This window comes from Monodelphis domestica, chromosome 2 (assembly GCF_027887165.1).
Source record: "Monodelphis domestica isolate mMonDom1 chromosome 2, mMonDom1.pri, whole genome shotgun sequence".
In the NCBI taxonomy this organism is placed as follows: Eukaryota; Metazoa; Chordata; class Mammalia; order Didelphimorphia; family Didelphidae; genus Monodelphis; species Monodelphis domestica.
This window is the reverse complement of record NC_077228.1, coordinates 207,269,930-207,293,223: the sequence shown is the minus strand read 5'-3', so window position 1 is coordinate 207,293,223 and position 23,294 is coordinate 207,269,930. Positions and strand designations below refer to the sequence as shown.

Sequence of the window (23,294 nt, the reverse complement as noted above, 5' to 3'; positions counted from 1 at the left end):
TATAGATTTTTTTTAAAACTCTTACCTTCTGCCCTAGAATTAATATCATGTATTAGTTCAGAGGCAGAAGAATGGTAAGAGCTAGGTAATATGTGGGTTAAAGTGACTTGGCCAGGGACACACAGCTAGGAAGTATCTGAAGTCACATTTAAACCCAACACCTTTCATCTCTAGGCCTGGTTCTCAATCTACTTGAGTCATCTAGCTGCCCCTCAGTTCCCCTGATCTGTATTAATTTTAAACTCACAAAAAATGTCCCTACACAGAAAAAGGAGTTTCAATCACACTGATTTTGAAGTTTGTACGTACTTTGGCATTCAGGAAACTGTTCAAGGCTAGCTAATTTATCAACGAATGTCTTCAGATTAACCATTCCACCTAGGACAAAAGGGAAGGGGGAAAAATCAGATATTTTAGAAGAGAAAAGTGAAACTAGAGCCAGAACTACTAATTAAAAAGTAAAGTGGGAGAGTGGCAGCTATATGACAAAATAATAGACTATGTTCTCCTTGAGGTCAGGAAAAGTTTTCTTTTTTCAAAATTTGATCTTTATGACCTTTTCCCAGTGCCTAGTGCAAAAGCTATTTTCCTGAACTGAACTGAATTGAACCCCCAAGCCTCTTCTCTTCACTTTATAAGGAAAAGGCCAGATCTGAACTAAAATCAGTTGCATAAATTAGAGTATCATTTCCTCCTGCCCCTTTATTTTCTTATTTAAAATTTTTTTTTCTAAGTATTTACAATTCTGTAACAGTAAAGTCCTTCATACTTAAAGAGGACCAAAATGGCATCATGATATTGGAGTAAATGTATAGTGTGTCTGACTGTTTGAGCTTGGAAGGCTCTATCACAGGTCAGGCACAAATAATCCATATAAACATTTAGAGAGGAAATGTCTCTAAATTCACACATCTCACATTTCTTTTGAGCTACTACAATTCTACTTTGCTAATAGAGCACAATGCCTTCTTTGATGCAGGCATGCCATGCAGGACAATCTTATGCCAATGTCTCACAATCCAATAGTAGAATAATAAAACAGTAAAATAGTTGAATAGAAAAATAATAAATGAAATTCTAAAATGTAAAATAGCCAAATAGTATGGGTCATGCCTTTTGGATTTGTGTGTAAATTGAATTTAAGTGAGTTGGAGTTGTTTGAAGTCATCAGTTTCATTCCCTCTTTCAGTCATCAAAGTCTAGTGGGGAAAGCAAAAATCAAGATGACTAGTGATGGCCCAGGATGCAGTGGATGACCTTGTGGCATCCTATGTGACCATTGATGTCTGCCCAAGCTCTAAGCTGTCCCTCCACAGCACCTTCTTCCATTGCTATCATGGCATGTTAGAATGAATTGTTCACATCCAACTATTTCATCATGTTTGGAGTAGACATTTGACTAACTCACCTATGGGTTGGAGGCCTGCCAGTCACTTTCAGTCTGGTTTAGCCTGCCTGACAGATGGTTTGCACCTGCTACAGTTTTTTGGAGCCACAGGTGAGAGTTGGGTGACAGGTGGACACCAAAGGTGGATGAGCAGCCCTGAGAAGGGTCAGCAAGTCCTCACACCACCAAAGGTGTTAGTCCTCTCTGCACACCCCTATATACTCTCCAAATGCAGAAGGTACAATCTATAGTCTCAAACTATCCTTTGTTTTGAAAAGTATAAACATTTGCCTGGAAAAGCCAAAAGATGAGTTTAACTCAGTATATAAAGCATTCAATTCCTGTTAGAGAGTTTAAGAAAACAAGCATACTAGCATGATTAAAATTAGCTAAAAGAAAACTTAATGGAAAGAAATATATATAACATCAGCTTTAACCCAAGCATTTATTATTATGGGAAGCAGACCTTAAACCTGACTTTACTTCTTTATGAGTTAAAGGGATTCCTAATGTCAAGTGACCCTCACTTAAGAGGACAACCATCAAAAGCACTAGAGCCACACTTGCTTTACCCCAACAACCTGTTTCTGATTCATTAAAGCACGCTGCACAGGACCTGTATTGATCAGATTATTACTGCTTGTTAGATGAATATATTTAAACAGTTAAATTCTCCTTTCAAAATATATGCAATCGACTGTTACAACAACTTCTTATTATATGGATCAGCATGGATCAGAGTGAGGTCTAGAACAAGATGCTAGGGGGCACATAAAAAGATTCTTCTTTTTTTTTAGTGCTTATGGGAAGTTGTGATATTATTAATTTCAATAAATAAATGCTTTTTAAAAAACCCATGCCTTCTGTCTTAGAATCAACACTAAGTATTAGCTCTAAGGTAAAAGAGCAAGAAAGGCTAGACAACTGGGATTAAGTGACTTGCCCAGGGTCACAGAGCTAGGGAATAACTGAGGCTAGATTTGAATCTAGGACCTTCCAGTTCTGGTCCTCTATCCACTGAGCCACCTAGCCACCCCTATAAATGCACGTTTTAATTCTCAGAGTAAAAAGTGTATGTAAGGTTTAAAAGATACTTTTACCTAAATTGTTTCATTTGATCTTCTCTATATGGCCACAAATTCTTTATTATGTTACAAAAGCAGGTCATATGTGTTATAGTGAATGGTCAAGAGACTGTGTGGACAGTAGCATGTATGGAGCACAACTTTTAAATCCCAGAACAAAAAAAAAGGGAAATTCATAAAACCTCTCATAGAATTCACATTGACCCCCACTCTTTTCTACAAAATTGAGGATTTCCTAGATAGGAAAGAATAGAGAACACTGGCAATGTGGTGTTAATAATAGGTGATCCCTTTGTAGAGTGGGAACACCATGTATTCAGCAATGGGTTCCAAATTCCAACAATGGATTCCAAAAGCTGTGCTGGTTTATTTTTCCCTTTCTATAAAGAGGTTTGGCATCTTAGGGCTCACATTTGCATTCTGATAGGAGTTGATAGAAAATTTGCCCATCTCATAAATGTAGTTCTAAGAACTTTGGAGGTCATGCTTTCAGCTTATAAGAAGCACAAAATTAGCCTTAGATATATGCCATCACTCTGAGAGAAACCATACAGAAGATATCTCCCCTTACCCTGCAGCTATCAGCTGAACAAGCTAAAGCTAGTTCTTCCTGGGTATATGGGATATCAAGAGGGAAGTTCTAAACCTATCTGATCCTCAAATTTTTCATGGAATGACTAAGTGCCTTGTAACTGAAAGCATCTGTCCCCTGAAAGTCCCCCCCCCTTTTTTTAAACTCTAATCTTCCATCTTAGAATCAATACTTTGTATTGCTTCCAAGACAGACAGAAGAGTGGTATAGACTTGTAAGTGACTTACCCAGGGTCACACAGCTAGAACATATCTAAGGTTAGATTTGAACCATATACCTCCCCCATCCTTAGGTCTGGTTCTCAATCCACTGAGCCACCTAGCTGCCTCTAAGGTAATTTTTAAACTAACAACCTCCCATCCCTGATGCACCTACCCTAGCAGAAATTACTAAAATTTTAGCTCTGCTAAATAGATAATCTTATATAACATAATTTAAATCTTTGTAAATTGCTGAAATACTTACCCTTAGTGTCAACAGTTTTCAATGTTTTTTGAAGATCTTCTTCAGTTAAATCAATATCTAATGTCTCCAAGAGAGGAGAGAGATCAGTGATCTTGATATTCCCTTCAGCGATTTTGGCAACAGCATTAAGTGATTTTTCTATGTCTATGTATGAACAAACCAATGAACAAAATTAAGTGACTGGGTTTAAAGAAGTCCAAGAGTTTGATTTAGATAAGATATTAATTTTCAGGAGCAATGGTTCTTGGGTGGTTTTCTTTTCATTCCAATTTCATTAGGGGAAGGAAAATTCTCAGGAGAAAACTCCCTTTACCAATGCAAATCAGCAATTGCTCTGCAACTTACTATCTTAGAGTTGCCAAAGGCCCTTAGGAAGTTAGGTACATTTCCCAGGGTCATAGAGCCACTATTAGTTAGAGATGGATTTGAATCCAGGTTGTCTTCCTGATTCTGAAGTTGGCTATTTTTCCACTATGTCATGCTGTCTTGGGTTCTGGGCATTGATAAAATAACCAGAGAACACAGGTTCTCTTTAAGGTACTTCTAGACCCTTCCTTTGCCACCATCGCTATTCAGCAGCATGTCTTCTGAAGATCATTCCAATGGTTTATATCACTTGTTCCAAATCTTTATGACAGTCATCTAACAGCCTCTAGGTCAGTTGTGTCAAACTCAGATATAAATTGGAGACCACTAAATTGTTAAGGATCCCTGTGGGCCATATATTGACTTAGGATTGACATATTTATTTTTTAAACTGTATTTTGTTAGGTATTTCCAAATCACATCTTAGTCTGATTTTATCATCACTCTGAAGTAGTTTGGGGTACAACAGAGCTAGCTACAGGCCACAGGTTATCACCTGCATACTTCTTATTCATGTTATTTTTCTTTTCCTAAATAGCTCAGTACCTAACTCACAGACTTCCTCTCTGCCCTCATACCCTAGGAACTTATATATATATTGATATCCTCTTGAATACTTGAGCTTCCCAAGTACATCACTCCATTTAACTACCATGACCACTTCATCAGCCCACAGGAGTGATCACATTTTAGCTCTCACCATCACCCATAACTGTACTACTATCTTGCCTTTTCTTCACCCTTCCTTGATTACCCTCAGGCAGTCTAAACTCCACCAAGTTGGACAGAGGAAAGAGCCACTCATGGAGAAATCTTCCTCTCTGTTTCCATGGGGCAGCTGAGTAAGAAGCTGGTGGATCATACCACCTGGATAAGTTGATAGTCACCAATATAAGATTTTCAGTGAGATGGAGAACCACTGGGACCTACCTTTACACTATCTTAAAGTCATCTGAGTCTTACCATCCATTCCACCACTAGAGTTTACATAGCCCTTGGTGCCATCATCTTAACTGCTGGTGAATCTCACTAACCTCTGGTCTTACCATCTGACCCAGATCTGAACCTTTAGGACTTCTAGAGCTTTCCATCTGCTCTACAAATGGACTCTTTTAAAAAATATGTTGTCTCCCACAATAACATGAAGTTCTTTAAGAATAAGCACTATACATTCCTCCCCCGATTCTTTCAGGATTTAGCATAGTTCTTGGCACACGGTAAATGCCTGATGAATCTTTTTCATATATTCATTTGTTTGTTTATAATTCTAAAGTCTGAAAGTCTATACTCTGATCATAACCTATTCCTTCCATCTCTCCCTCTGCCTCAATCCTCCTACACCTATTCATCAATAGATCCAATTATTGGCTTCTCTCTCCTGTCTTAATCCATTGTCCTTGCTCTAGTTTAACTTACTTTGCTTCACAATGTTAGCCATGTGGTCCACAGATCCAAATGTACATTATCCTCTACCCTTGAATCTTTCAAGTTCATGCCTTGCCAAATCTTAGCCTTCGGTAAACCCAAATATTTGCCCTCTCTGCTTCTACTCTTGTGCTGAAAAAAGGCATGTAAGAACGCCTGCTGAGTCCACTACAAAGGAATACTTACTAATCTCAATTCGACCTTCACTGTTGCACAGTACTTTTTCCCTCCAAAATTGTCTCTGAATGATTCTCTTATAATTCCTACAGTTACTAAACCAAAAATTTTTCTTTTGTATTCAGGACCTTTAAATTCCTACCCTTCCTTAAGCCAAGGATCTCACCTAAGTTGCTGAAAAATAAAGATACCATCAGATAGGAACTCTCTCTTCTCCCCACCCCAGCCCACACTAAAAAATTCTTCTACATTATTGGCTCCCTAGTCTTAAAAATTCTGCATTTAGCCTTCATTCTTTTGTCTCTTATCTATTCTCTTTTCAGAGTTAATTTCCTTGAAAGAGTGATTTATGCTTGCTGCCTCCATTTCCTCATTTCCCAGTCTCCTTTCGATCCTTTATAAGTTGGCTTCTGATTCCTACCTCTCCACAAACTGTTCTCTCCCAGGTTACAACTATCTCTTAGCAGCTATGTCCAATGAGCTTTTCCTCGGTTGCCATTCATCTTGACCTCTACCTAGCAGCTAACACTATGAATCGTCACTACCACTTGGATAATCTTTCCTCCCTTTTTTTTTTTTTGGCAACAACTCTGTCCTGGTTCTCCTTCTATGAGTCTAGTTGCTTCTTCTTGGCCTCCTTTATTGAATCATCCATCTCCTGTCCACTATGCATGGTGATCCTTGAGTATTCTCTTCTCTTTCTCTATCTAGTGCACTAGCTGCTCCCACGTGTTAATCATCTCTACCACATCCTACAAAAATCTACATATGTGTGTGTATACACATGTATATAAAATCATTTCTCTCCTGAACACCAATCTCATATGACCAAAAGCAGTTAGGTATTTCTGCCTAAATATTGTAATGGAATCATCAACTGCAGAAGGGAATTTGTTACCTTTCCTGTTAAATTTTTTAGCTTTGTACTTTTGTTGACAGTACCATCATCCTTCCAGTCAGGTAGATTCACAACCTGGCTCTCCCTCCCTTTCTCCTGATTCAAAGCAGTTAGATCAAGTCTTACCAATTACACTGCAAAGTCTTTCACATTTGTCACTTATTTCTCATTCACTACCTAATTTAGGCCCTTATCACCTCTTGCCTGAATTATTGTTGTATTGTTCTGATTCATCTCCTTGCTTCCAATTTCTCCCCTGTCAAATTCATATTTCACAAATCTTCCAAAACAATTTTTCTTTCTTTCCTTCCTCCCCCCCCCCCCCTTTATATGTATTGGTTCCAAGGTAGAAGAGAGGCAAAGGCTAAGCAAATGGAGTTAAGTGACGTGCTTAGGGTCAAATAGCTAGGAAATGTGAGGCCGTACCTTCTATCTTCAGGCCTCTCTATCTGCTAAGCCACCAGACTGCCCCTCAAAATTATTTTTCTAAGGAATAGTCCAACCAGATCAAAGAAATAGATCTAACCATGTCACCCTACCTAAATATCTTCAAAGGCTCTATCCAGCCTTTAGGGCATAATACCAGCTTCTCAGGCTGACATTTTAAGTCCTTAATAATCTGATCCCCTCCTATAATTCCAGATTTATTTCTATTAGTTTCTTTTACACACCGTGTTCTAGCCAGATTGGCTCATTATCAGTTCCCTGGGCTTGGCATCTTGCTTCCTGCTTCTGTACCCTTTGCAGTTTGTTCTCTATGCCTTTAATGCACCCCCTGCCCACTTCTACTAGGTGAAAGGTTGATTGGGGAAGGAGATAATCTAGGAATAGGTAATGGAAGTCTGGACATGATAGAGAGTACACTGAGGAGTCCAGTTTGATGGAAGTATAATATACATGGAAGGGAGAAGTATGAGAGAGAAGTAGTATGACACCACATTGGAGAAGGCTTTGAATGCTACTTAAAGAACTTTAATCAGGGAGATATGCAGGGTTTGGAGCAGAGGAAAGACATCACTAGATCTATATGCACAGGCCCACACATGGGCCACTGGAGATGATAACAGACAGCAGAACATTTTTACTTCTTTGGTTGAGTCTTGATCTGAGTCAAATATTGGCTTTGAATTTCCTGAAAACCAGAAGTTTCTGAATTATACCTTTGGACCTCAATTCTGACTCATATTTCAAAGCCTGGCCCAAATCCTCCTTACGCCAGTCCACCATAATTCACAGAGACCTCTCTCTTCTCTGAAGTTGTACTATTGCCTATTGATAATCATTAAGTGAGAAACTATAAATACTACTCTATATACCTTTACTTATATAGTTATGTCTATTTAACTCTTACTTAAATCTTCTTCATTAACTTGCGGCATGTCTCTAACTAAATGTTAGTCCAATGTTTGAGGCCTTTTTCTATGTCATATAACTTAGTACAATATATTATGTGAAGTCGCAATTCAGTAAAATTAATTTAACTTCAATTACCAAAAAAAATTTTTTTATAGCAAGGGATAATTATTTTAAATAAATAAAGTACAAATTCACACAAAAATTACTAGTTAGTACAAATTAATCAAGGATTGAAAGTGAGGGAAAAGAGGATGGAAGAGTCCAGGAAAATGTCAAATTCTTAAATCCCCAAAGTCACAATTTACATACCAGAGCAGCAATGAAAAGGTGCCATTAAACTTAATTTTAAAATGTATACTCACTTTCATCTTTTGGTAATTTTTCATTCTGAAAGAGTTTTTCCACAACATTCTTTACATTCACTGTTCCATCTCCTACAAAAGAGAGGAAGAAGTAAATTGAGAAATTTCAGTGGAGTGAAAAGTTAAACTTAGAACATACCATCATTAAGGTTAACTAGCTGAATTACTCTGGATGGGTCATTTTTATCAGAGCCTTAGTTTCCTCATTTGTAAAATGCAAAGGTTAGATTAAAGCCTTTACATTTTTTTCTAGTTTTGATTGTCCCTTACTGATGCACATAGGGTTAAATGACTTGGCCGACTCAAGGGTCACCCAGAGAGTGAGTAGTGCCTGAGTCCAGACTTGAACCCAGAAAGATGAGTCTTACTGACTCCAGGCCAAGATACAATATTTCATATATATATATATACAGAATAATATAATAATTTCAAGGAAGAAAGAACTAACAGTAAGAGGACCTAAAAGGCCTGTTGCAAAAAAAAAAATGGGATTTAATGGGATTTAGTATTTTTTTTAAACCCTTACTTTTTGTTTTAGAAGAGATAATAAGTATTGGTTCTGAACCAGAGGAGTGGTAAGGGCTAAGCCACTGGAATTAAGTGACTTTCCCAGGGTCACACAGCTAGGAGGTATCTGAAACCAGACTTAAACCTAGGACCCTCCTGTCTCCCAACCTGGTTCTCTATCAACAGAGCCACCTTGCTACCACTGAATTTAGTTTTGAAGGCAGTCAGGGAAACCAGGAAGCATAGGTGAAGGAAGAGAATATTCCAGGTTTGGAGGACAACTAATGCAAATGCATTGTGTTAGTGTGAAGTAGTATGTTGGTAAAGGAACAAATATATCAATGCATCATAGTGGGTGAAAGGAAATAAAATATAAAAATCTAGAAAGATAGGAAGAGGCCAAGTAGCGAAGTGTTTTTAAGGTCATGTGAAGATTGGATTTAGCTATCTCCTGATTGTAACAATGAAGATACTTAGCTCTGTCTTTATTGTGAAGATAAAATTGTAATCTCCTGATTGTAACAATGAATGTACTTAGCTCTTCCTTTATAGTGAAGCTAGAATTATAAACTACAATCTATTTTTAGATTTTAACTACAAAAAGGTGTTAAGTAACTACAAAAGGTGAATTAACCACAAAAAGCTATTAAGTAACTACAAAAGGTGAACTTAATAAAAGAGGTGCTAAATAACCCCAAAAGATATAATCTAACCAGAGAAGGTGAGAACTAAAAAGTGGGCAAGCTTGGAGAAAATCTAACCAAAGAAGGTGAGAACTAAAGAGTGGGCAGTCCTGGAGAAAAGTGTATGCTGTGATTGGTAAATGTGAAAATTTAGAGGAGGTGACACAAGAGAAAAAGATCTTTAAAAAGAGGACAAAAAGGCCGGAAAAAAGTCAGTCAGTCACCCGAGCTTGGAGTGAAGGATCAGTCACTTGGAGCTGAAGGGAAGACCGACATTCGACACAGTCAGTCACCAGGGCTTGGAGTGAAGGACAAAGGAGTGACTGGAAGACCAATACCCAGACTTCTTTTAGACTGTTACCATTGGTGAATGAAAAGCTGACTTAATGACCCCGCCTTTCTGAAGGCATGACCCCATCTTTCTGGAGGTGTGAAGCCTCCAGGTAAGGCCCATCTTCTTGAGACTCTCTTCCTCTGGCTGAGGCTTAGAGATTCTAACTGATATCAGAAGAAGCCAGAGTTTTCTCTTTCTCTCTCATTCCTTAACATCTTTCTTCTATTGTAAATATTGTAAATAAACTACCATAAATTTTATTTACTTTAATAATTCATTTTGGGATTTAGAAATTAAATCCCTGGTAACCACCTATTATTATTCAGAGTCCAACCATAATTAATTTTAACAGTCAAATGACTATATTTGATCTTGGAGGTAATAGGGATTCACTGAAATTTATTAAGTGAGGAAAAATATAGTAAACTGGTCATTAAGGGAGAATGGATGCCATTTTGTGTCAAGCTGGTTAATATCACAAGAATTTACATACTGAGGAATAACTGAAATTTATTAAGTGAGGAAAAATATGGTATACTGGTCATTAAGGGAGAATGGATGCCATTTTGTGTCAAGCTGGTTAATATCACAAGAATTTACATACTGAGGAATAACTGAAATTTATTAAGTGAGGAAAAATATGGTATACTGGTCATTAAGGGAGAATGGATGCCATTTTGTGTCAAGCTGGTTAATATCACAAGAATTTACATACTGAGGAATACCAGTCAAGTACAAGGCAATAAACATAAATGGTATATAAGCTAAATAAAGCTAATGTACCAGGATTTAGGGAGCTATTGTAAAAGGTTTACTGAATTTTCTAAGACTATACTTCCACCTCCACAATTATTCAAACAATACTCCCTTCCAAAAAGGGGGAAAAATGCTTCTTACTCACTAGGCCACTGTAGCACACCAGGCATGTTAGCATCTTGGAAGTATGATCAATGTATTGATATTGTATCTTATATGTTCATATGCCAGACTCATGGCCATGTTAATTATTGATTATTGCATTTCTAAATCTTCAGTCCAAAGGACAAGAGAATTCCTGACATGGGCGTTACCGGCTGCAGTGTCCTAGCTCACACCTTGTCAGACAACATTCCTTTCCAAGGCGCATGTCGGGTTAATCTCCACCTCTTTGATTTCGTCATTGTCAATTCAGCCAATGTTAAAACTTATGCCATGTTCTGTATTCATTAATCACCTCCCACTTCACATTCCTAGAATCTCCAATAAAAGCTGGGAAACAAGCACAAGTCTCTCTCTTACATCTCTGGATCCTGTTTTAATCCTTCTACCTCTTTTGCGAGATGTTCTTGCAGCCCTAGCCTATTTTCTTCCTCATGACTTCTCATTTCTTGCAGCACTGTTGCCCCCATACTTCTCATTAATTATCTGGCAACTTTGCCCATGGGAAGTATTATGGAGTTCTTGCTCCCCACATGTTTTCTTGTTTTCCATACTTCTCATTAATTCTCTGGCACCCTTGCCCATGGGAAGTATTAAGGAGCTCGCCGCACCCCAAGTGTTTTAACTTGTCATCTATGAGTCTTTATTCCAGCGTTTCTCCCTCTATCTCTTTTATCTATTCATCCATTTTCCTCCAGTCTCCATTCTCCTTCTCAGGTCACCACCCAAAAGTTCAGTATATAGGAACTGCAGGCGGTTCCTATAGCCACCTCCTTCTGTCACCTATTTTTATCTTTTTTTGGCAAATGATTGAAATTTTAGTTTTGCCACTAGAAAGAATATATATTTTCATATGTTTTGTAAAAACCTTAAAGTTGTACTCACCATCAATTCCAACAGATTTCACGGTATCCTTAAGCATATCATCTGTTAGTTTGATTCCAAAATTTTCCAGGGTAGGTGATAAATCCTTAGCATGAATCTTCCCATCAGAAACAGTGTCTATAACTTCCTGTGCTCTTTTAAGTTCTGTTTATATATAAAAATCAAAGATGAAAAACATGTATGTCAATCTAAAGAAATTTATAAAAACTTGATTTGAAGAATTTTAAGGACCTTGGTTAAATAGGCTGGTCGGTACCAAGGCCTCTTTAGGAGGCTTTTATGACATCAGGGAAGTTAGAACCAAATTATGATAACTCAGATCCTCTCCCTAAGCCCCAGAGTGGCTAAGAACACTCAAGTGGAGTAAGAAGGGTAGTTCCTATCCCTCTTGAGTGTTAGTAAAAGTTAAGCAGAGGGAGAGGCCCTGAAATTAATCTTCCTCTCATTAATATCCACCAGAATAGGATTTGACCTGCCTCACTGTTATCTTGTAATATCTCTTCTTTTATTATCTTTTATGAGTACTTAACTTTTGCAAATGGAAAAGATTTTACTTATACTTAAGCTCATTTTCTTACCTGCTTCTCTGATATACCTTAGCATCTCTCAAAGCAGCAACCACATAGTATGTCAATATGGGTACACATTAGAGAAAAGTGGAAAACCAACCATATAATAGCCCATCTATATAATTCAGTAGATGCCTCAGAGATTTATTGAGGTTTAGAGAGGATGACTTGCTTATAGTCATAGACCAAGTAATTGTCAGAGGCAGGAGTTGAAAATAAGCCTTCCACCACTCTGTCTTCTATGGCACACTGCATCTGATATATACAATAACCATAAAATCAATATTGGTTGACTGGGGTGGGGGCAGCTAGACAACTCAGTGGTTTGAGAATCAGGCCTAGAGATGCCTAGCCCATCTCTTCTGCCTTGGAAGTTATATACAATATTCATTCTAAGATAGAAGATAAGGAGACATATGTATATATGTGTATATATATATATATACATATATATATATATAACATTAACTGTTCAAATAATGAAAAGTTTATCACCAATTTTTTTTAAATATAGGAAAAAGTTTGGTATTCAATTTTAGATTATTTCTACTTTTTAAAAAATTGAAAATGCAATAAAAGGATACTCTTGGAAAGACAGAATAAAGTTAAATTCCTATTATAAATCCACAATCTATGCAATAATACAAAAATAAGCAAATTCACTGATATTACTCACTGATGGTTAGTAATGAATTTTTGTGCTTAAGGAATTTTCTGACAGAGTCATCAAAATCCACATTTCCATTTTCTGTAAAAGAGAAGAAAAAAACATTATTTACATTTTTAGTGGACAGATAAGTAGATTCTACAAAGATAAAGTAAATTAAAAATGAATATTTTTCAGGTGAAATTCTTTTAGTTGTTGGATAGTTAGAGGTGCTGGAGCCTGTTTTATCTCCCAGTAACTGCCATTTAGTTCATCTCATAGAATTCAAATCACCCCAATACATAAAGTTTGAACCAAAAAACTTTTAATGAATATTAATCTATTGCCTTAGAATACACAGTACTGATCCCAAGATGGAAAGTTAAAAACAAACAAACAAACAAACAAAATACCTGCCACCTTGAAAAGTTATAGGCTAAATTTGACATATATAAAGTAAATTTCCAATATATGATGTTCTATGTCTCATTTTGCACATTTAAGGCATATCTTATAAAGTCCTCAACTAAAATATTATTAAGAAAGAAGTTTATCACCAGTTCCCTGTTATTCTTTATCAATTAAATTATCTTCCATGATATCCCCTTTTCTTAATAGAATTGCTGTCAAGTACTACGTCAGCCACTTTTAAAACAAATGATAATGGGGTAAAGTTCAAAAATGACCTCCTTCCTGTTCATTAAAGCCTATTCAAATAGTTCCTGATTTTTGCAGCATTTACCCATTAGTTGAATGTAAAGTAGTTCAACTTTCCTCTCAAAATAGAACAGTTACCCATATAATATAGTAATATACCACATATAACATGGTTTCTTCTTCTAACAATTTGTATGGTCTCTTCTCTTATCTCTAAAAATTTCTATTTTGCCTTTGAGACTCAATTCATTTGTCAGCTCGTTTCCTGATCTACTTAGTTGTCAGCATTCTCTCCCTCCTCCTCTACCTGTCAAAATATCACAAATATGCTTATCCATTTACATGTTATGTCTATCTCCCTAGGAAACTATAAGTTTTTTGAAGGCTTTCTGTATGTCTTTGCATTCCCTAGCACCTAGCATAGTATCTTGTATGTATAAGATACTTAATAAATGCTTTTTGGACTTGATTGGGCATACTATGGATCATATCATCTATCCTAAAAATGCCTATATGAATAATAATTACCATTAAAATGGTATTAGTGTTTCCAATACCAAAATAACCTAGTGTTAGACATTTTACTCAAGTTCTTGACACCTCAGCTTTCATGGAGCTTGGCCTGTGGTTCTGAAGGCTTACATCATCTCCTTAAGTTACCCTTTAGGCATTTGTTGCTATCTTTTTCTCTTCTACTATCATCTCAAGCCACAATGAGTTGGGTTATCTCCATTTTAGGAGGTCAGCACCCCCCCCCCTTGTTCCATTCAATCACTTAATACCAGATGAAATATTTACTTCAAAGCCAGAACAAAGTCTACATATTTTCCCCAACACATTGAAGACACAGTCCCCTCTATACCACCTTAACCAGAGTCAGGAGTAGATTAAGCTTAAAACATTGCCCAGTTCCTGCAGAGCCCTGGCTCTACCACATTCACATCTAGATTCACATGACTGCCTAATGAGCCTGTCTCTCAACTATCATTGGGTAGTTCTGGACCATCAGAGCCCCAAACTACTTCTGACATCTCAAGTTTCCTCTGTTACATTAACTGTGAAGCCCAAACTCTGGAATGATGGGATGCTAAGATACCCTCTGGATATCTTTTGAACTCACAAAGTCATGAGTATCATTATTTCAGCAATTGCCTGGTTCTCTGAAGACTACTGAAGTTAAAGACTATAATAGAAGCTGATAGGGTGTTTTGAATGCCTCCACAAGCAACCAAAGAGCCTCTTCTTCAACATGTGGCTAACTAACCAGAACCAGTTATAGAATATCTACCATTAATCCCTCCAAGAAATTTTCATGTCATTCACAATTCTAGAGGAAATCCCCTAGTATTCTCCATGAGGAAACATGCCATCTTCTCCTGGTGTTCTCCACGTGGAGATGCCATAGGAAGCAATCTAGGCATGTTACAGACCCCCATTACATAGGATTTCCATAGATTTATATATAAGTCCCACAAGAAAGGCTTTCCTTCCACTTGTTATGGATAATTATACTGCATATCTAAGGATTTCATGAAAAGTAATCTACTATTGGAGGAACTGTGAACTAATCCAACTCTTTTGGAGAACAATCTGGAATTATGCCCAGAGTTTTAAACTGTGTATATCCTTTGACCCAGCAATAGCACTATTACATTTGTTTGCTATGGTGATCAGGATAAAAAGAAAAGAACCTATGTGTTCTAAAATATTTATAGTAGTGTTCTTTGAGGTGGCAAGGAAGTAGAAATTGAGAGAATGTCCATCAACTGGGGAATGGATAACTGTAGCATATGATTGTGACAGAATACTACTACACCAAAGGAAATAATAAGAAGGTTAATTAAAAAAAAAACATGGAAAGACCTACATGAAATTATGAAGAGAAAAACTAGCAGAACCAAAAGAGTATTATATCCAGCAACAGCAATACAGTTTGAAGAATAACACAAGTATGTCCATCTCCAGAGACAAGAAAGACATAGTTTTATATATACAAATCTTTTGTCAAATGATGCCTTCTCTAGGGTGAGGAAGAGAGGAAGGGAGGGAGATACCTGGGAACTTTAATGTAACAAACAAATTAATTAACAAAAAAAATTCCAGAAAAACATTAATTGTTCATGGGTAGTATGAGCTAATATAATAAAATGACAATCCTGCCTAAACTAATTTACTTATTCAGTGCCATATGTATCAAACTACCAAAAAACTTGTTTGTAGAATTAGAAAAAATTATAACAAAGTTCATCTGGAAGAACAAAAGACCAAGAATATCAATAAGGGAACTAATTTGAAAAAATGGGAAGGATGGGTATCTAGCAGTACCAGATCTTAAACTGTACTTTAAATTCATCATCAGAACAATATGGTTCTGGCTAAGATATAGAAGGATGGATCAATGGAAAAAATATTCCACAGATACCAATGCTACATCCTCATGCAATGTTGATCACAGTTGCAAAATGTTTACTGACAATAAACACATCCTTCTCAGGATTGAGAAGAAATTTTTTTAAAAAGAAAGATGACTAAAACATGACATCTAACCCATAAAAAAGAACCTGTGGATGATGCCTTCTCTTTATGACACAAGGCTTGGCATCTAAAGCTTGTCTTTTAAATTCTCAGAGGCCTAAGAAAAAGGTTTCTTATTTTTCCTGTCAGCCTCACTCTTTCCCAGAGTCATCCAAGTCCAGTGGTAAACTAAAGTCACAAGGACTGACAAGGACCCAGGATACAGTGGGAGACCTTGGCATCTTTACTGTCACACCATATCTCTAATGTTCCATAGTACCTGTTTCAGGCATCTTCCTAGCCATTGGGAGAAATTGTTCTCAGCTGCCCAGACCACCAGGGGAAGTCTTCACATTCTTAGGGTAGACATACTCCTAATTCACCAATGGGATTTGCGGCCTGTCAGTTATCCTCAGCTTGCTTTAGTCTCTCTGCTGAGGCAGTTTTTACTAGGGTATGACCTCGGCACATGCTACAGCTTCTTGGAGACAGGTGAAAGTTGGGGGACAGATAGACACCAAAGATGGATGAGCAGTCCTGAAAAGGGTTAATAAGCTCTCACAGAAGAGGTGCTAAGTCCTCCCTCAACATCCCAAGGACTCTGGGTAGGTTTACAGGCTTTGGGTACTCACTACATAGGTTTGCACGATATCTATGCAACCATCCTTGTGAAGGTCTCCTCAGGACCAGTTCTCAAGGTCTGCAAAGCACTTTACGTCATCTCCATTGATCCTCACAACAAATTAAAATTCTCATTGCTTCTAGGAAGATACCATTAGAGTAAGGCATGATCTCATTATTGCAATTCATGCCCTTAAAGGGATAGGTCTATGATTTTTAATAATGGAATCATAAGCCACCTTCCTTCCTGCCTCCACTATTCCAGTAGCTCCTATAGAACAAAATAATACTATCTAAAAATACTACATCCATTTGGTGTGGTTCTAAGCTTCCAGGAGCCTGGGTGCCCTGCTAACTATGTGACCCTTTGAAAACTTAAATATATGTGTGTGAAGAGGAAAGCAGAAGTATGAAGCAATGGGGAACTAAAACCTATATATACAAAGATTCTTCTGAACCTTTTGAACTCTATCATGACCATAATCTGTGCCTTCAAAAAGCTTGCATTATGGGAGAGGTCTCTTTATAGACAATTTAAATTCCTGGTTGGATATTAGATCACCAAAACCTTCCCTGGGATGCTGGATAAACTTCTAAAGTGTTCAACAACCTAAAACTGACAAATGATTTCAAATAACCTGGCCAGAAGCAACTTCAGGGTCCAAGCCCCTTCCTGTGGCAGCAATCACTTTTCTATAAAAAAAATGAGTGCAAAATGACCAACACAGAAGAACCATGGGCATAAAAAAAATTTTTTTTTTAATGGTGGAGAACTCCAAGGTGGAGAACTCAAGAATTAAAACAGAAAATTTCATATGGTGATGGAATTCAGAAACAGGTACACAAGTTGATACATTACCTGATATAATAAATACATCAGGCAGAGTTAATTCTGAAAAATGGATAGAAGTGCCATCCCCTACATGGTCTATCTTAATATTCTTTTCTCCTCCCCTCTTCTGTATAATTTCCCCCAGAATCCCATGTCTCATAACTATTCTTTTGCCATTCTTCTTCTTGTAGGACTTCTAATTCTGAATGGTGGAGAGGAGGGAAATCATAGCTTTGCCCATAGTAGCTAGCATAAGAATAACAGCTGGCATCTATTTAACATTTTTAGATTTGTGAAGCATTTTGCATATGTCATCTTAATTGATCCTGACAACAAGCCCAGGAGGTAGAGAAGCATTAATTATCATCTCCATTTCATGGATGAGGAAACTGAAGTTGAGAGAAGGGAAATCATGTGTTTTTGTCTTTAGCATATAATGTACACATAACTTGATGAACAAGTGAAGTACTTACCATCAGGTTCAATAGATTCCAGTGTTTCTTTAAGAGCCTCATCAGTTAAATCAATCCCCAAGCTCTCCAAGGTAGGTTGCAAATCTTCAAAAGCAACTTTCCCATCAACAACATTGGTAAGAATTTTACGTGCATCTTCTAGTTCTAAATGCAAGTAAAAATCAGAACATATTAAGTTGTTGAATCTCTAGATAAAGAAGTCTAATGAAAAAAAAATCCTGAGATAGATAATGTATTTATTTTCTACATCCATGATTATTGGGTCTGAGGCCATACCAAAGTAGAATGAGAACTAAAAGGTTTCCCAAGTTTCTATTTAGAATTACAGAAGAAGAAAACGTTAACTCTTGAATGTATCATATCAAATACAAATTCTCATTACGTCCAATAAAAAACCATTAGAATAAGGCATGACCTCATTGTAATTCGTTCCCTTAAATAAAGGAATAGACTTGTGATTTTTAATAATAGAATCATAAGATTCCACCATTCTCGCTCTTTTTTTTTTGAGACTGGTTGATTAACAAAAAACACCAGCAAGTTACAAAGTTAATGTTGCAAAGAAGCACATGATAGCATATGATTATCCTCAAAGTAACAAATTTAAAAGGCTTTGTGATCTAGCATGGTTGGAGTGGCTTTGGGGTAGTTAGGATACTAGACTGAACTTCAAGGCAGAAATGGAATATCCACAGATTTCCCTGTTTCCAAATTAGAAACTAGATTGGATAGTGGGATAAGCTTTGGCTCACAGCATTCTGTCAAGATTTTAGAGAGCCTGATTGAAATGCATGATTTTTCCAAGGCCTCCTTCAGATTCTGAGATACTTTAATAAGTATTTTAAATCTAAACCATACTAGAATCTTAAATTAGTATTTAGTCACAGTGTATACATCAACACAAAAATGGAAAGGTTCATTAATACTCACGTTGGGCCTTTAAAGCACGTTTGCTTGAAATCAATTTGTTGACTACATCCTGAAATTTCACTTTTCCCTTTTCTAGAAAAAGGGGAAAAACAAAAACAATTTAGACTTTGGAAAGATGAACGAACGTACCTGATAAATTCAGTCTCATATAGTGCACTGTGAAGTAGAAGACTGGCAATTGTCCTGTGAACTGCCTGAGATACTTTAAAAATATTTTGTGTTTGAACCCCACCAGATCCTCTTCCCTGGCCAATGGGCCTAAAAGCCTTTGAGGAAGGGAAGAGGTGTGAGTGAAGCAAATGTTATGAAGTTCTCCTTATTTTTATGGGGATCCTACAGAATAGATTTTAGCCTAGAAATACAGATGGAAGACTTTCCAGATCCTAATATGGCCTTAGAATCTCTGAGAGTCCATTAATGAGATTACTGAAAAGCAAATTTTACCCATCCTTCAATGCTTAGTTCATTTCTTTCCTCCTCTATACATTTTAATAATAAAAATAAATATTAGTAATTGTGATAGATTATAAATTATAGTATCATAAATAATAAATACCCTCTCTTTTTATTCTATATATGCAACTCAAACAAAAAGTTATCTCAGGAACCACCTTGAGAATAATCATTTCTCCCATCATCTTGATTTTTTACATTTTTAATCACTCCTCAATCACTTATATTTCCAAAGCAGTGAATTCACAGAATCATAAAATGAGTTGGAAAGGAACTCAAGGCCTACTTAGTCCAACAAGTACATGAAGATAAATAAATGTCTATAATATTTCTGACAAGTGGTTGTCTAGTCTCAAGAGATGATTCTAAACCCCCTAAAGCAGCCCACGTAACTCTGAGACAGCTCAGGATATTAGGACATTTTTCCTTATCTTGAAATAAAACCAGCCTTCTTTCTTTCACCTGTTTTGTCACCTTCTGCCATGTGAAACCAAGGAAAATAAAATTAACCTCTCTTCTGTCTGGAATCCCTTCTTAAGGACAATTATCGTGTATTCCTAAGGCTTCTAGAACTTCATGAGGTTAGGGCCCTCCAATTATTTTAAATCATCTAGGTATGGTTTCATCTCTCTCTATGGTCTAGGACTCTATTTTTACACATCTTTTAAAGAATAACCCATAGCATTTAGCAAAGTCTTAAATATCTAATAACTACAAAAAATATAGATAGCACAGTGGATAGAGTGCCAGGGCTGGAGTCAAGAAGACCAGAGTTCAAATCTGGTCACTAACACTTACTAGCTATGTGATTCTGAGCAAGTCACATAATTCTGCTTGCCTCAGTTTCCTTATCTGTTAAGATGAGCTGGAGAAGAAAATGGCAAACCACTTCAAGTATTTTTGCCAAGAAAATTCCAAATGGAGTTATAAAGAGTCAAACATGACTAAAATGACTGAACAATAATATATCTTTTAAAACCCAGTGTTTTGATTGACTTTTTTTTTTTAATAAACTCTTACCTTCCGTCTTGGAATCAATACTGTATATTGGTTCCAAGGCAGTAGAGTGGTAAGGGCTAAGCAATGAGGGTTAAGTGACTTGCCCAGGGTCACACAGCTGGGAAGTGTCTTAGGTCAGATTTGAACCCAGGACCTCCCATCTCTAGGCCTGGCTCTCAATCTACTGAGTTACTCAGCTGCCCCCTTGATTGATTGTTGATGAGTTCTCTGTGCAGGTATATTAGATGCTTTAAATAATTTCCCATTTCCTTTCTCAATTGAATGCTTTCCCTTCTTCTCTTCAAGATTTCATTCTTGAGAATTTATTACTTCTCTCTGAGAAGACTCCCCCTTAAGAACTTTAGGCTATGGGCTTCTATTTTTTTCTGTTAGCCTTTTGAAATCTGTACTCTCAGAATCTATAGTGTTTCGTGCTAGACTATATCTGTAATTTGCTTCTCTCCTTGTCTATTATTATAGCTTCTAAGAAGGAATGGTCACATTGTGCATTAGAATACTGACATCTAAGGCCAGGGACTTCATGCTATGACATCTTTCCCAAATTTTATCTCCTTTGATTTTCTGAGTCTCTCTACTACTGTTCTTGTTCTTAGCTACTTTCTAAGGTATCTAACTTAGTGGATATATTTTAGAAAAAGTTCTCCCTCTTCCTTTTTTATTTTGATGTTTTTCAGTCTTTTCAGTTGTGTCCAACTCCTTATGACCCCATTTGGGTTTCTTTTGGCAAAGATACTAGAGTGGTTTGCCATTCTCTTCTCTAATTCATTTTTACAGATGAAGAAACTGAGGCAAACAAGGTTAAGTGACTTGCTTGGAGTCACACAGCTAGTAAATAAGTATCTGGGGTCAGATTTGAACTCAGGTCTTCCTGACCCCAGACCTGATGCTCTATCCACTGTGCTACCTGTTTTAAAAAGTTGTTTTAATTCTATTCAGAAGATTTCACAACCAATCATTGTCACAACAAAACATTATTATTTATTGCATTATAACTTTGTTCCATTTTAAAGGCATGGACCTTGCTGTAATTTCATTTGTATACTCACATGCATTTAATTTCACTCCTATAGAATGCACTTTCTTACCCCATGTTTCAACTAACACTGTGATCTTGCATACCTAATTAAAGATATTTGGTGGTGCTTGACTGTGAAAAGATATTTTACACATCTGGGTGGGGAAGGCTAGAAAACCTCATCAACTTCCCTTCCTCAATTCTCATTCCTCTCTCCCTACCTCCTGACATTGTTATACTGTCTTCCTATTTCCTCTTTCAGGAAAAAGAAATGGGAGCTTAGAGCCCCAATCACCCCATCATTCAACTCTTAATCTTGTTGGAATTGCTGTCATTTTAATTATTCTAGCTGAAAGGATATAGATGCTCTAGGAAAACAACCTGAGATTTAGCTGAAATACTCACCATCAGGTTTAACGGATTTCAAAATATCTGCAAGCTTTTCTTTAGATAAGTCGATCCCCAAACTCTTCAGGATAGGCATCACATCCTCTGTATTGACTTTGCCATCAACAATATTATTAACAAAATTATTTGCATCTTGTATTCCTATATGGATGTAAAAAATTCAAATGTAAAACAATTCCGTTGGTGAGCCTAAAGGGACACTTAATTTGTTAGGTGGGGAGGATCTGGACTTCAATGAAATATATTAACTAAACAGTCTATATGCTCCAGCTTTGTACCATAAAAAATCCACTTTTTAATGAAACATCAAATTAATCCTTTATCTCACTATCATAAGTACTAAACTAAGGGGGCAGCTATGTGGTTCAGTGGACTGAGACCCAGGCATAGAGATGGAGGGTCCTGGGTTCAAATCTGACCTCAGACACTTCCTAGCTGTGTGACGCTGGGCAAGTCCTTAACCCCCATTGCCTAACCCTTACTCTTCTTCCTTGAAGCCAATACAAAGGAATTATTCCAAGAAGGAAAGTAAAGATATGTGTATATATAAATATATATGTATATGTACATAAATGTTGATTGACTGACTGAACCAATAAAGCAATAAATCGATGATGATGTTTAAGCACCTACTATTTGCCAGGCACTATGAAATAAGCTGAAATTTATCATTCAAATAAAGAATAAAAATCAAGAGGCCTAGCATTCCTAGTTTGCTATGTAAGACTGACTGACTATACTATACTATGAGCCTGTTATAAAAAAGGCTAATACTGAGAAGAAATGGAGCTGGGGAAGTCCCACAAATTCTTTTCCCCTTTCTATATAAAATTGGAATGTATGACCTAAAACAGAGAAAGGAAAACAGTTATACTCACGTTGGCTCTTTGCACAGTCTCCAGTCTTCATCAATTCATTTATAAATTTGTCAAATTTTATTTTTCCATCTTCTGTAAAAGGGAAGAAAAAAAATTCATATATTCCATTGGAGACACAAATGGACCTTTCAAAGTCAATACAGGATAAAGTAGAAAAGGTATCCCAGGAAGTAACTTCACAGTCATTTCCTCCTAACAACTTGATTGGTGTTTTTCTTAAATTATTTCTATCTTGGCTTTGTCTTTGTCTCTGTGTCTGTCTCTCTTTCTCTTTTTTTCCTCCCCCTCTTTTCCTCCCTCCTTTGTTAGTTCTCTTCTCCCTCCAGTTCCTGTCCTGTGGCTCTGCACTCTTGACTTGTAAAAAGTTTTCAAAACCTAGTTTAAAAAGTTTTCAAAAACTCATTTGGCTGTAATTCTGAATCACGGGGATTCGGAATGGAGACATAGAACAGTAAATTGTCTTGTCCTTCTGCAACTGCTAATTTGATCATCATTCCTTGGGTAAGAGATAAGCATGTGAGAAAGTTTGCAGGCAATAAGCAAAGTAGGGTCTATTGGTGGAGTAATGAATTGGTCCGACCGATTTGAGAAACAATTTGGAACTATGCCCATCTAAAACTGTGCATATCCTTCAACTGAGCAATACCGCTACCACATCTATACACTGAAGAAATCAAAGAAAAAGGAAAAAGATGTATATATATATATATATATATATATATATATATATATATATATATATATATATATATATATATATATATATATATATATATATATATATATATATATATATATATATATATTGGAAATCAAGGGGATCCTCATGAATTGGAGA

The 23,294-nt window shown here is 36.6% G+C and overlaps 1 protein-coding gene across 18 annotated transcripts in view; it reads right to left on the bottom strand.

Annotated features, from left to right (window-relative positions):
* Positions 1 to 23,294, bottom strand: part of EFCAB3 (EF-hand calcium binding domain 3) — a 722,802-nt gene that overhangs the window by 552,250 nt on the left and 147,258 nt on the right. For all 18 annotated transcript variants that reach the window (XR_008916397.1, XR_008916396.1, XR_008916398.1 and 15 more), the window contains exons 51-59: positions 22,457 to 22,528; positions 21,576 to 21,719; positions 18,683 to 18,754; positions 17,753 to 17,896; positions 12,686 to 12,757; positions 11,441 to 11,584; positions 8,114 to 8,185; positions 3,530 to 3,673; positions 310 to 378 (exon numbers count right to left, since the gene is read on the bottom strand). Coding sequence is in view for 15 of the 18 variants with exons in the window: in XM_056817026.1 (XP_056673004.1) it covers positions 310 to 378; positions 3,530 to 3,673; positions 8,114 to 8,185; positions 11,441 to 11,584; positions 12,686 to 12,757; positions 17,753 to 17,896; positions 18,683 to 18,754; positions 21,576 to 21,719; positions 22,457 to 22,528 (933 nt within the window). In the remaining 3 variants the exon portion in view is untranslated. The remainder of the gene's footprint in view (positions 1 to 309; positions 379 to 3,529; positions 3,674 to 8,113; positions 8,186 to 11,440; positions 11,585 to 12,685; positions 12,758 to 17,752; positions 17,897 to 18,682; positions 18,755 to 21,575; positions 21,720 to 22,456; positions 22,529 to 23,294) is intronic.